Genomic DNA, 15,112 nt, shown 5'->3' with positions numbered 1-15,112 from the left:
CATCAGTCCAGGCATTCCCTGCTGACAGGCGATCTCTAGTTATCACTGCTGTCAGTAAGGTCTCTGACAGCTCCTCTTATTTACGTATGTATTCGTGTGTGTGTATACGTGTGCATATATATAGAGGTAAATACAGCGTCTTTATTTTGTATTCTGGGATGTTGAAATTCTGCAGTGTACCTCCAGGGACCGTAGTTCTGAACCAGTGAAGTGCACTGGGTTCAAGGGAGCAGTGAGGGAGCCGAGCTGCGTGGTGCAGATTTGGCCGGCTCAATGCGTCTTCCTGATTCAGCTCAGTGCTTCTCGATTGTTTTTACAGAGAGTTGAAATGCTTCATAGTAATTTGTCTAATCCTGCTTTGCTATTGATTGCAGTAGCCACATTGCTTAGGACTTGAACATGAAATAACGTTTTGGGCCAAATACTCCTTTCTTTAGTTTCTTCGTTCATAACAACGCTTGTTCAGGTCTGTTGCGTGACCGCTGATCCATAGAGCATCAAGATGAGCAGTGAGCTGGACCATGCCATTTGAGATCAAGAGACCAGTTGTTGCTGCGGTACTGAGGAACCGGCCCCTCAACTTGGAAAAGGGATAGTCAGTACAGAGCGATACCGGTATGTCAGCAGTCGCCCTCTAACAGTTGCAAAAATAGAGGGAGAAGGATATAGCAAATTTTAATTTTATTGATACTGCAGTATGACTGAAAGAACTTCAGTGTACCGGAGGGAGTTCTTTTAGGTTTACTGCAGCGTACCAACAGTGGGACCTGAGTAGTGTCTCCTGGAACAAGAACATCTAAGTTTTTCAGCTCTGTCAGGTCTGCATGCGCATACGGAGTCTGTTGGTCTGGTAGGTGATGCCAGAAGAGAAAGTACATCTGAGCGCTTACTGCTGAAGAAATTGAAGGTAATCACAGTGCACAGCTGATTCAGATGGCTGTCGATGAATGCACGAGTATCTCCTGGTGGACAGCTTGTACAAGTGCTAAATTTTTTCTACTAATTGTTGTAGTATGGTCCTTAAACAGGAACATTTCAGAGATCAGAATTAGTGTTGATTGTTTTTAAATGTATTTATTTGCTGTATAGGTGTTTGAGAAGGTATTGTGTGAAGCAAATAGATTTCTGCTAAAGCAAAGTCTCCCAGTTTATTCTGTGGGTTTGTGATTTGTAAAGCACTCGGAGAGCCCTCGCAGAGCCGGTCTAGCCTTTCTTTATCATGACAAACTTCACTTGTGTGGATTGGCAAGAGCATACAGCTTTGAGAGGAAAGCTGGAAGGACTCCAAGGCTAGAAAGGAGTCCTTGCTGGTAGAAGATACAGGATGGATGAAGGAAAAAAAAAAAAAGAGTAAAGCAAAGGGTGGCTTTTGAAAGTGAAGGAAAAACATACCTCATTTGTTAATGTAACTTCACTCTTGGTGTCAGTAAACTGTTAAAAATGGACATGGGTATGTGTTCTCAATCCACTGGTAAATTTTCTGCTGTAGCTGTGGTTAAGTGAACTGTAGCGCTTGTTCCGAGTGTGATCATACCTGTGCCAGTCCCAGGGAGCTGTAGACACTGCAACTTGTCTAATCACCAAACAGATTTTTAGTGTGCATGGCAGGAAATGTCATCTTAATTAGGGTTAGAGCGCGTCATTTAAATGCAGAAGGGTATTTATTGTAATGTATCTGAAATACTGCTGTGTGACTCTTGTGTTTGAACATGATAAAGGGACCAGTAAAGTAAGTCTTGTGTACTATAAATCACACTAAATATTTATAATGCAAAACTTCTAGATATCGCAACACATTAAATGGTGTCATTGCAGTCCCTGTCTGATTAGGTAGCCATATGGAGAAAAGTATTATCTCCATTAAAAAAAAAAAAAGGCAAGAAATGCAAATCCTTAGTGAACGTTTTGAGAGGCAGAGTTGCCTTCCGGCCTGACCTCCCGCGGGCACGGGGTGAAGAGTTGCTTTGCTTGCCTCTGCTAACAGCTCTCTGAACTTGTCCTCAGTGAAGTAAATTCTTGCCAGACGCTGATTTCATCTAGATTATAAAATGTCGTACAACAGTGAATTCAAGCGATTACACTTGTAGAGCATGCAAAAATATAGTAATATCTACCTGTGAGTCTGTTGGGACTAGGATATAGAAAATCATTCTTCCTTTTGGGTACTGTGATCTTTGTTAGTTTGATTTTCCAGGGCGCGTAACGTAGTGGCAGTTACACTTAGGTGAAAAGATGCACCTTGACTTGCCTCTTTATGTTAAATGTTTTCTTTAGGAGTGAGCCACTTCCACAGCCCAAACCCACTCTGCTGGTGACAGCATAAAATACATTGGGCTTCGCTCGATTTTTTTCCTGTTGGTGAGGTGAGCTGGACAAAAGCATGGCAATCCCGTAAGAGGTGTAGAGTCTGTTGTTTTCGGGTGCTCATCAGCAACACGTAACAAGAATGTAAAACCATATCATTAGATCTGGATGCCACTTGTGAGGAGCATTGTGCCCTTAATGTCAGTGGGGCTGGGATTTCATCCTCTGTGTCTTGCCCTAAATAGCAAATTCAGTACAATAACAGAGGGTCATTCTAAGTTCTCTTGCTGAATGATGCTTATAAATTTGTCAGCTATTCTTCCTCAGCACAGGCGTTGCTGCCTCGTGAAGCGCTCAAAGCATTGCTGGGAGCGTGGGATTTCCAGGCCTCTCCAAAATCTTATAATGACATTTTTGTTATTTCCTATAAAGCATGGATTTAATAAAGCCTGCAGGGACGCAGTATTACTGAAGATTGACAAGATGGAAATTGGCATAAATGTTCAGTAGTAAAATGCTAAAAATTATGATAATATTTTATAAAGTACACTGCAAATGTAGTTTAAAACATTGAGCTCATTTGACAATCGTAACGATCTCACAGCACACAGTGTATATTTGCACACACAGATACCCTGAGTGCTGAGAGAGAGATACCTGTTTTTAATAGAAATAAAGACAAAGTACGTTCTCGTTATTCCATAATCTACTAGACCTGTGAAGGACTTACTTAATATCATCATAATTTACCTTTCACCTAACTTAATTTCTGTGGTTTTGTTTAAATCACATATATATTGCCCTCAGCTATTCCTCTTTCTCTGGTACTGTATTCCCTTCATCTGCATACAGGGTCTGTCCTCCTCTGTTACCGTCTGGCTATGCTGTATGTACTCAGTGCTTTCTAATCTTCCTTCATAAATTGATCCCTTCTGATTTATTTTTGTTGCTGTTCTCTGAATTTTCTCACAAAACTGACAAACTACAGAAATAAATCCCAGTGTTGGTAAAAATCAATGGGAATTTCCTGGTTTTGACAGCAGCAACTAGGATTTGACTCCATTAGAAGGGCTGTAGTAAAGGAAAAGCTTGTATTCCAGTGCTTCTGTGCTCATGTCTAAGCACAGGAATTCGGAAAATAAGACACCTAGGCTTAGACATTGCTGAGCGAAGGCCCTTGGATCCAAGAAAGCTCACTGTCTTGCAGTTTCTGGCCCTACAGAAATCACTTTCCCACTTTTATATCACCTTAAAGGGGCTGCAGTAAATGGGAACAGCGTAAAAGCATATTGAAAATTTCCTCTGAGTGGGTATGAAATCACAGTTTGCTTATTCCGCTGTTGGAGTGCTACAGTAATGCTGTTCATATCAATATATTTCTCTGTGGTTAACGCTCTGATCCCTGTTAAATCTGCAGCGACTGTCTAAAGAAAATTAAATTCAGTGAAAGAAAGGAAGATTTGGTAGTTAAGGCACTGGGCTGTCACTCAAGAGAATAAGGTTTAGTTTCTACTTCTTCCACACTTTCTGTATGACCTTAGGTGACTCATTTAATCTTTCTGTGCCTCAGTTCCCCAACTATAAAATTGCCAATAGTGATGATGCAGTTTTCTGATGATTCTGATGCTTCTTTTCGGTCAATTTTCTTGACAGTTCTTTCATTTAAATTATTTTATATTTGTGTATGTGTCTGTGTGTGTGTGTGTCAAATTCCTTGCAAAGCACAATCCTGACAGCTATTGAGTTCTACAGGTGTTTCTCTAGTAAAATTAGTTTTTAATAAAATCCAAAATGGTATTTAATCAATTAAATGAGATGATACAAAGGGTGCAACAACATGAAAAATGTGTATTTTCCTTTCCTTCCCTTTCAGGAAATGATAACAGTGAAGCCCTTCCAGAGTCTATCCCATCTGCTCCTGGAACACTGCCTCATTTTATGGAGGAACCAGATGATGCCTACATTATAAAAAGCAACCCCATTGTCTTACGCTGTAAAGCTATGCCAGCTATGCAGATTTTCTTCAAGTGCAATGGTGAATGGGTCCATCAAAATGAGCACGTGTCTGAGGAAAGCATGGATGAGACTACAGGTAAGGGCTAATGTGGCCTTCGGGAGGTATAGTGGAGCACAGTGTTTGTCAACAATACACAGAATCGAGCAAGGAGCAGGAGATCGCCTTCAGAGATACACGAAGAGGGGAGTTGTTTGACTTCACGGGTAGTTGCAGGCTTGCTGGGAGCTGAAGGAGCGGGACCCGGCTCTAATCCAAGAGTGACACGACGATGTCCGCTCTGCCCCGAGCGCGGCAGTGAGCCACGGCAGGAGGGCACGGTGCGTCAGCATAAGCTTATTGCTGCGCTGCTGCGACAACGTGTTTGGGTTGGCTTGGTGTGTTGGTAAAGCCACCTCCCGTGTGCTTGTCATGTACCATGGAGACACAGCTTTGCAGAGTTGGGAGAAGCAGTTCCCAAAATGCAAAAGGGAAAGCGGTGGATGGATGTGGGTAAGAAAAGGGCAGAGCTGACAGGCAGAGAAGGGGAATACGGGTCCTGGCAGAAGGGGCACAGTAGGAACGGGGAAATCATGGGGAATTAAAATGACTGCAGAGGCAGGGGGTCTTACACAGGGACGGTAACAAACTGGGTGCACACCACTAACTTTTCCAAGTGGAGACGTAGGGCCTGATCTAACCCTGGCCATGGGCAGTGAGCTTTCTGAAGGAAAATAACAGTTCTGGAGGGAGGACGGTAGTTCAGTAGTATTTCAGTGGCGTAATTTGTAGTGGGAACTAGAAACAGGGAAACATACGCTTCTGTGAAATTCCTGTCAGGATGAACCCTGACAAACCGCCAGTGCGGTGGTTGAAATTTGCCTTCACCCAAATGGTGATAGGTATTTGGTAGGTAATAGAGCTAAGTGGGAGAAATCCATTGTGTAAAAGCTTATATCTAAAAGAAGGGAATGAGAAGGGAGAAAGTTGAAAATGATCAACAGATTTGATCATGCTCCCAGCACACCCTATATCTTTTCTCATTTAGAAGCATCTTGATAAGTATTGCAAACCAATTTAATGCTGCACTGTCTTGTAATTTCGCAATTCTGTTTTGTTATTGCTTTTCTCCTCTTTTTAAATTCCAAGATTGCTAGGCAACTCCCTGTCTTGGAAATAGCAGCGTATGCATAACATCCTCTCTATCAATACAAGAAATTCCTTTTTAGAGGAAAAAATGCCATTTAAAAAGAAGTTACATCTCCTAAAGCAGTGTTTGGCATTCTTTTTAAGTGACACATTCTGAAGAAATTTCATACTAAAGGCTTTTTGTAAATGCTAATCTGGATGAATTTTAATTTTTACAGTTACCTTTTCAAAAATAATTTAATAGGCATAACCTTTACTTCTAAAGGCATTGCTGAATCAATATAGAAGAAATGTCGTCCCTAAATGTTTTTCTTCCATATGGTTAATGAAAATCTGTCTTGTGAATACTGCAATTATGTTTTCTGAGCCTTGGATTAATAACAGAATAAAAAAAGATAAAGTATCATTAGGTGTTTTTTTTAAATAACACCAGTAACATTGAGGCTTGAGACATGGAGGCATAGGCTTAGCAAATGGGATCTGCAGGTTTGAATTAGCCCAGGGATGGAGCTAAACCTAAAAGTATTGTTCTCTAAACGTTAAGTGTGGTCCAGACAGTGCAGTGTGTCTGTGTGTTCCAAAAACTACCGTAATGGTCCTTAGGACACAAAAATGCAAGTAAGGGCTATAAACAGTGTGATGTTGAAGAACAGGCAGGGATATTCTCTCACCCTGCTGTATCCATGTCCATAAATTATTTTTGAACTCTTCCTTAGCCTTCAGTAAACAGCAAACTATTGGATTTTTTAGAGTTAATGCGCATCCTGGCAGTGCCCTCATTTCTGGAGTCAAATCTGGGGCATAAACATGTCTGTTACCGAGCATGCACAATGTTCTGTGTACTGCGTGGGCTCCATCTGTGGAAAAACTGCACTAGAATTTATGCCAGGAAGGGTGCCTCTGGCTAAAGGGTGTGATTCTGGTCTGCGCGCTGAAGTCACGCTGCGTTCAGATGGGCCTGTCCTCCTCCATCCTTCCACTGTTTGTTATGTGATTAAAACTCTGAGAGGATATATAGAAAAGTGGTGAAAAATAGCAACAAGAAACCCAAACAAGAGGAAGTGCAAAGCTGAATAAAAGAAATGTATCATAGCATCTCCATAATCCCTGCCAGGCAGCTCTTAGCCAGGCATGTGCGAGAGGTACTCGGCAATGGCACCTGAAGGCACAGTGTTCTGGTGGATCTTACCGACAGCGCTGGGTTGTGTACGCAGAAAAGGACAGGAAGGACAGGTGGTGGAGGACAACGGGTGCGTTTTGTCATTGTGATGAACGTGGGATCCAATATGGCATTATTTTGATTTTATAGGAGAGAAACAAAAGTCTTAGAGTAGAACAGGAGTCACCGACAATTTGCAGAGGAGGAGCAACAGGAGAGGAAGGGGTTTTGTAGTTTTGTAAGCTTTGTCGTTACGGGCTGCGACACGTGTTGGCTGCCCGAGAATGTGGGGGGTCCTGGTGGGCTTGAAGAGTTTGCACCGAAGTCTCTCCTCTTGGGCGTTCGCTGCTGTTTGTGCAGCAAAGCAGTGCCGGCGCGCCGACACGTGCTGTGACTGCGATGGATACGGGTTCCCACCTCTGCGCTGCCGCAGGCAATGGGTCGGTTGGAGACCAAGTTATTTTATCTTCTCCTGCCTTGTTCCCTCAGTTGCAGAAGATAGTGATCCATCGTCTGCCTTTTCTGTGTACTCATAAACATGGCAGCACAGGAACTTTGCTCTCTCTGTGTACTCTGCCTCATAAAGCGAGAGCCTGAGCTAGTTGTTGCTACTGTAATAAAATATAATAATTATAGTTTGATTAATTTGCTTCTGCTTTATTTTTCTTGCCTGAACATTGCAGCATGCACCTCGGAATTAGTTTACAAATATTTCAACTTTTGGTTTCACCAGAGGATCAGACCTGCTAAGAGTAACTAGAGTTTTCTTCTCTGATAAATAAAAGGATTACAGCAATAACTGCTGTCAGTGTTTTTCTCATTTAAACAAATAAAGCTGACAAATGCTGAAGTTCTGTGCAGCTCTGTTATGTTTAGTACATGGAGAGCAATTATTCATCTGCTGCCAGCATTAGTCTATCTACAGCTAAACCATCCAACAGTGCAGAAAGCTTATTAGCATATCAGTACCATAGTCATAATTTTATATTCTGCAAGGCTGTACTGTATAACAAAAGATGATGGTTATAATTTGCACAATAATTTAAAGGGTTGGACTTGCAGTTCTTATTAGAGTTATACAAGTCACAGGTAAAATGTTGCTCTTGTTTATTATGTGCCTGGTTTTATTTGCATGGATTTTTCATTCTGTGTCGTTTCCTATGAACAATTTTTCTGGCATTTCTTGAGATGCAGAGGGTAGGTGAGTGTATTTGTTGGTGAAATATAGTGATGATAAATGAAGAATATATGCCTCTGTTCCCAATAGGTTTGCTTTCTGTAGTTGTTTCTAAAACAAATGAAAATAGTTGTACTTTCTCCATGAACAAAACATAACTCTCCCCAAAGATGAGACATTCTCCTGAGGTCCCTTCCAACCTCAACAATTCTGTGATTCTGCTATTTTGGATGCATTTATTTTGTCTGTTGGCAAATTGGGAGATTTTTAAAAGGACCTGAATTTCTACCTGTCCCGTTCTCAAAATGTGGAACCACCAGCTTCTCAAAAACACGTGCTGTTTGTTTGACTGATTCAAACCACATTAAATGTTGCTTCAGAAAATATAGGCTGATATATAGATTAATTAGATAATGTGTCAATGAAAGGAAGAGATGGGCAGGAGAATATTCTACCTTAATAAATCTGAAGCTGTCAATGCCTGTATTCACTGATGGCTGCTCAGAATTTTACAGTACCAGTGAGCCTAGAAGCCTTCTTTTTCTTAAAAAAATCATCCTCATATGATGATTTTTTTGTTTGGTATTGGTAAAAGTTCTGTCCTTGTCAGCATGGATGCACCAGTAAGCTGTGTAATATGTAGCTCTCGCATCAGTGTTCTGTTTGTGGCTTCTGAAAATTAGCTCAGAAACTTGAGAGAGTTGAGAAGAGAGTGAGCCAGAACCAGGTGGGTGAGCGGCAGCGCTGTCAGCGAGGCCGCGGTTCCTGGCTGGCGACAGGGAGCATTCCGTCCCCGGGAAGATGCTGCTTCGAGGCGATGGTGGGAATAAGCTGATGATGGGAGCGGAGGATAGGGAGAGAGCCTCGGTGCAGCAGGAGGCTGCGCCCTCACGGCGCTGCACAGGGCCCACCTTCACGGGCAGTGGGGCAGACGGGCAGGTGGGAGGTCCGTGGCTGCACAGAAGTGCACATCAGCTAATCGAGTGCTGGATGAGCGATCCCTGCCTGCAGACGGGCCCTCTTAGAAAGGTCAGCGTTTGTCAAGGGCTTAATCATTTCACACCCTTGTTGAGGAAGTCTGTAAGTAGATGGGTTGCAGCCTTGTTGGAAATGGTGCAAATTAGCTTGGACGTGGGGGCTCCGGAGCTTTGATTGAGTTCATTCAGGGACTGCACACAGCTGGATTTGCCGTAGGTAAGTAACAAGACAGTGTGTGTCTGTCGGTGTCATGCGGCATGGTGGGATGCCAAATCTTCAGCCGGTTAAGACGTGCTGTGTTAGGTCACCAGGACTCAGGTGCTCTCTAATGGAACTTCCTGTAGCTGCTCTTAGCTGTAACCTATAAAGACGACTCTCAAAATGGCTGCACGGCTGAGAATCCGAGGATCCATCGCTGGCAGAGTCAACTTGGGTGTTTAAATTGAGATGGTGCATTTTCATCACACATTCTACAGTCAGTATGTCGGCAAGGAGAGGAGTTTCCGACAGAGCCACTGAGTTCCATGCGCTGTGTTTACTTCATAATGGCTTGTTGTCACCATGGCACAAAATAAAGGGATGTTTTGTAAACAGTTTTGTTGAAAACTGCTTCAACATGTTTAAAAACACAAGATGCAAATGAAAACAACCAGGAAACATCTATTTGTTTATTACAGAGTGAATAAATATTTGAGAGACTAAAATGATTATTGAGACAACTTCAGAAGCTATTGCAGGTTCGTCCATGAGTTCAGGTATCGCTGTAAAATATGGCAAGCCAGACAGGAAAAACGCCCTTTGCCTGTTGCTGGGAAAGTGGCAAAAATTTTGTCTTGCTTTATAGTATTTCAAGCTTGTCTGACCTTCCCACCCCTCTTCGCTGAGCATCCCCAGTGGGCCTCGTCTCTCCTGTTTACCAAAGGAGCACGTTGACTTCCTAGTGCCTTTCAGAAGAGAAGTACCCAGCTGTTAATGATGCCTGAGATTAAGTGGAAGCCAATTTTTATGGAGTTCAGGTTTAGAAATTTCTTGCTGCTTTATAAACTTCACAGGCATGAAATATTTTAAGATTGAGTTTTCATTCATTTCCAGTGAAGGGGAAATAAGTATCTTGGGACTGCACAGGAGGAGAAAGAAGAAAGTAGTAGGCATGAATGTTTTTTATTTTTAAATTAATGTTTCTCTGACTAGCTCTTTCAAATGATTCCTAATGCCTTTTAACCCACATTTGGATTATATTTCCTCTCCCCAAGGCTGTCATGCAAACATAGTTGCAGATATGGGAAACATCCCAAGTGTATAAAATCAGGTGTCAGGTTTACAAGGCTTCTTGGTGTCTTGTGTTTACCTTCAAGCTTTGTCTGAAGCAAATGCTTCTGGTCTGAAGGGCAACACCGCTAAATTCCACCTGTGCCCAGGAGGTTATGAAAACGGTCGCAGGCTAAGAAAAAGCACAGGGCTTTCGCGGTCTTTACTCCCGGCCAGCCTTGGTTACTCCCTGCGGTCCTTTTCTCAGCTCCTTAGGTCTGACTGACTGCTACCGCAGGAAAGAGGTATGCATTCATTTCCATGGACAACAAACGTCTTTGCGGTAGGCAACAACAACATTGGACTGCAGATGAATTTAGCAAGGTTAGACTTTGGGAAACTGTATAAAATAAGCAAGGTATCTGCCTGATGTTATAAACGCTTCTGTTTGAGAAGGTCAAGAAAGGCAAGACTTCAGTCGTGTAGCTGGTTCGCGTGCTTCCCACAAGGACAGGGTGGTGAAGAGCACCATCTCCATTTGTCAGCTGTGAAATTCATTCCCCTCTTTCTTTTCTCCTCCTTCCAGACTGTAGTGGCTTGAGTGCAGCTTTCTCTGTGCTGCAGTGTGGGACACGGCTTTTCCCTCCCATGGGGAGAAATGGCTGCTGGATGGAACCGCGGACTGGAATTCAGTGGGGCATTTGATTAGCTCCTGTCATGCGTGAATAGTGCTGGCTGTTTGACTTGATTGGGGGCCTACCAGGGTGCTTTGGAAGGGTTTTCAAGGGCACTGAGATGTTAGATGGGAAGACAGTTTTATTGAATATCGTGTTATAAAACTCCAGGTAAACATTCTGGGTGAAAAAGGCATAAGAGGCAAGGTTTCTGAGGGAGGTGTTATACTCTTGCAAAGGCAACAGTGGGTGGGTAATTCTTGTAACTCAATGCATTATGACCTACTCAGCTTTTGGAATTTAATTACTGGCAATATATTATTGTCAAAGTAATTAAAGCTTTGCCTTGATTAAAAATGGAATTGTTTAATTAAAAGAAAAGGTTTGGCTAACCTTAGCTTTATGCCCAAGTAAGACAGCCTGTATCAGCTGATTTTCTGTATTTTTCCCCTTTAGGACTGAAAGTTCGAGAGGTGTTCATCAATGTGACGAGGCAGCAAGTGGAAGATTTTCATGGGCCAGAAGATTACTGGTGCCAGTGTGTTGCCTGGAGCCATCTAGGGACCTCGAAGAGTAGGAAGGCATCTGTCCGCATAGCTTGTGAGTAGAGTGATGTTCTGCTCCTCTAAGTTTTGTAACGTATGGAAACATACCGTTCTTTTAGGGTTAAATATAAATGGATGCTGGTAAAGTACTGCTGTTTTGCAGGCTCTCCCTCTGAGATACTGTAGGAATATCACAGAAAGTATGTCATGGGTTTTTTCAGAGCTCTGTTTTATTTTAATGTGGGTTGATTGATTTGCATTTACACTCAGCAAGTCTGTTTCAGAGATTCTGGATTGCATATCCACAGTGTCACAACAATACAAAGTAATGAAAAAGGTTAATGCAAATTGAAAATACCCCATAAAGTGCCCTTTTGCTCCGTGTTGGTCGCGGGGGTCTAAAAAAGAAGAAAAAAACATTAAGAATGTCTGTCTTCTACGCTTTGTATAAAAAAAAATATGCAAGAATACATTAGAAACTTTTGTAGCATGGTATTTTAAATCTGGTTTTCAATATTGAAGCATGTCATTGATCGTCAGGTATGATAAGCTGGGGGGAAAATGAGATGAAGGTAGGAAAAGTTGAATAATTCCAATCAGTAGAGGAAAAAATATCTTCCCTCCTTTCTCTGAGGAAATGAGATACAAACATCCTAAACAGAACTAAAACTGCTACAGAAATTCTGTCATTTCTCTATGGGACTAAGCATATATTTTTAGAAAAAAAAAAAAAGCTGTTCATATAGACACTTACAACAGACAGTATTGAAGATAAAATCATTCATAAGCGAGGTAGGTATTATTCCACTTTTTAAACTATGTAGTTGATGTGAAATCTAGATCAGATGGTCACTCAGAGAAGTTAAAGTGGCTCAGGAAAAATTTCCTTCTTGTAACAAGGTGAAAGTATTATTTTTGCACTTCATCCTTGGACTGGAAAATCGGACAACAGCTTCTTAGGGTCAGCCCATATATTGGGTGGGTTGTGATGAAGCTTCCCACGTTGGAGGACATCGCACAGAGGATCAGCCCTTCTTGTGTGGGATGACGACTAATAGCAGTGCTCTTCATCAGCTCCTGGCTGGGAGGATTATTCTGTCTCACTGCCATCCGCTGTGACCAAAGGTTACTAGAGGGCGATGGGAACGGATTGGAGGCTGGTGTGTTCCCAGGTGCTAATATCTGCTTTTTTGCATGCTTTCTGCAAGACCTTATGCTTTGACTTTGGACCCAGTTGCATGACACATGGTGTGACATCCAGTATTAAGAAATTGGACCCTACATAGTTACACTGTGCTGTTAAGATATTTATAAATGATTCTATATGCCTGCTGCTTGCCATAATGGGATTAGACAGGAATTCCACTGTGGAGAGGCGTGAATCATTCAGTTAAAATTATCGCTTTCTCTAAGCCATACCAAATGGGAACAGAGTCATTACCAGTGGTAATTCTGAAGGTGACCATGGTTATGGTAGTTGCTGTCACTGTTTGCTTAGGGGGCATCATTACTTCATACTTCAAACAAGGGGAATCACTCTGGTCTTGTAGGCTGACAAATACTAAGTTTTAAATGACAACACTGTAGATCAATTAAGAGTTATGGGGGAAGGGGTGTTACTGGGTTTAATCTCTTTCAGCATGGAAGACTCATTCCAGAATTATTAATACAGTGAGGAGCAGAGGGGAACCGTTGTCCCCAGACAGGACGTGTTCAGTTTATCTCTGTTCTTCATGTCTGAAATAGTGCGCTGTAGTGTTATAACTCGCAATCAACAGGTCAGTTTTTGAACGACGCAAAAAAAATGAAAATGCAATAAATTGCATCATAGCAAGAGGGACATAAAAAAGACAGAGCCCAAATACAATTGTTACTATGAGATTGCAGAGAGACTCAAAGCCTCATCCAGTTTGTACCTTGCAATTAGATCTGCCACATTGTTCTAACAGAATCAGAGCCTGAAACCATCCTTTTGCAGCAGTGCCGCTAGCAGAGAATGCGGGAACTTACTTTCCCCCAGTCTGTTGTGAACCCTTTTCCTTTAAATTGCTGGTTCAGGTCTTTAAAGACCTTGTCCCATGACATGACGGCAACAAGCTGCAAAGAGTTGGGAGAAATGCTTCTTGGAAGGAGGTGAGGAGCAGGAGGAAAGGGTTGGGAAGGGTCAAGCAAGAAACTCTGAATGTAACTTTATCAGGTAGTGTTCTAGTAATTCTTGATCAATCTTTTAACAGGGTAATAAACATTTGAGATAAATAGTAGGACAATGTAGCAAGACCTTGATTTCATAAATAACAGATTTATTTTTTTTTTTTTTTTTTGCTGGCTGATTTAGTTTGAATGTGTAAATATGTGTAGATTCAATTTTTTATTTTACGGCATTAACTGTCATAACATTGAATGAGCTAATAATTCCCCTGTATTGCTAAGCTGCAAAGGACTATTATTCTGAATTGAATTTTTATTGACTTTTCTCCGCACTGTGATTTCCCAACCCCATAATATGGCAATATGAGTAAAAATCAGAATGAGCAGAAGCAGGTGGAGCTGTGTGTTGGGACTTTTAAACCCATCACTGTGATACCAGTTCTGCAAACCACATCCCCAGCTGCCCTCCATAACTGCAGATATCACATTAACCTCGCAGACGCTCCAGAGAGCGCTCTTCATTTCTGCTCTGTGCAACGTACTGAGTGCAGCTGAACGTTTCGCCTGAGAACTGTGTTCCTGTACTGGTCGTTTGCTGTCCTACTTTTACTCGAAGCTGTGCTTTTATGAAAAGCACAGCAGTTCTTGAGTTCAGAGATGATGGGACTTGTTAGTAGTCCAGACTGGAGAAGGGAATAGCTGCCAACAGGTGTCTGTAAACCACTCCCGTGAGTTTCCAGGGCTCGCCGCTGCATGGACCTGTGTCACCCTGGCCGTGGGGAGCACCCTAGCTACTTAATTTGGGGCATGGATTTCTGACTTAGGGAATACCCTGTAGAGGACTAGAGATAAGAATGTGTAGGTCTGGTTTGTGATAGCGTACAGAACCCACAACTTTTTCACAGAGCCTGTCATTGTGATGTGTAATGTGGTGGTGTCGACTGGTTTTTTTTTTCCTTTCTTTCCTTTTTTCTTTTTCTTTTTTTTTGCACTTAAAGCCTAGAGATTCTGAATTGTGAATCGAGTTCAAGGCATTACATCACTTTATATTTCTCAGAAAAAGCAGGTAAGTATTTCTTTATGATAGTGTGGAACGCAGAGAAAATGAGAAGATGGATCTTACTCCATTTTTCATTCTAATAAAGGCATTTGTAGGCACAACTGCAGCCTAACTGTTAATGAATGACTTTTTAAATAGGGTACTGGAAAAGATATTGGTTATCTGTGTGAAAAAAAGTAAAATCAACATTAACAAAAAAAAAATCATAAAAAGGAGAATACATGCACTGCCTGCATCTTTCTCTCATGACTGGCTTGCTAAAATAAGTCTTAATGTATTTTATAAAATATATTAAAGTGTAACTGATTCAGAGTCTCTGCTATTTAAGAGGGTGTATTTCATGAAGTGTAATCAATGGAGAAAATTAAATCAGTAAATCCACACTGTGGAATTTGAGACACTGTTTGAAGAAAATGCATATGTCTAATGGAAACATCCTAACTCTCAAAGCTCATGTAGCAAGTAACGTTCCTTCTGTTTTGTTTTCCTTTCACAGCAAGCAAAACGTTACCTATTCGTGGGCATGGTTAGGTCAGTGTTCTGGATACGGGTTTCCTCTGTGTGCTGCGGCCACATCAGTGTGACTGCGACAATGTGCCCCGTTTCTTATCCTGAATTACTAGTTTGGCCCTGGGATCTGAAACGAAGCAATGTTGTAATCAGCCAGTTTGGAACGT

At 41.8% G+C, this 15,112-nt stretch overlaps 1 protein-coding gene across 1 annotated transcript in view; it reads left to right on the top strand.

The window, feature by feature from the left end:
• The first annotated feature begins 4,095 nt into the window (after positions 1–4,095).
• Positions 4,096–15,112, top strand: part of UNC5D (unc-5 homolog D (C. elegans)) — an 81,959-nt gene continuing 70,942 nt past the window's right edge. Inside the window, exons 1-2 of the mRNA XM_009884366.1 lie at positions 4,096–4,396; positions 11,139–11,282. Of these exons, the coding sequence (XP_009882668.1) occupies positions 4,096–4,396; positions 11,139–11,282 (445 nt within the window). The remainder of the gene's footprint in view (positions 4,397–11,138; positions 11,283–15,112) is intronic.

Source organism: Charadrius vociferus, unplaced genomic scaffold (genome assembly GCF_000708025.1).
Source record: "Charadrius vociferus isolate BGI_N301 unplaced genomic scaffold, ASM70802v2 scaffold1044, whole genome shotgun sequence".
NCBI classification, from domain to species: domain Eukaryota; kingdom Metazoa; phylum Chordata; class Aves; order Charadriiformes; family Charadriidae; genus Charadrius; species Charadrius vociferus.
Note: the sequence above shows the minus strand (reverse complement) of the source record. Positions and strands in the feature narration are given on the sequence as shown.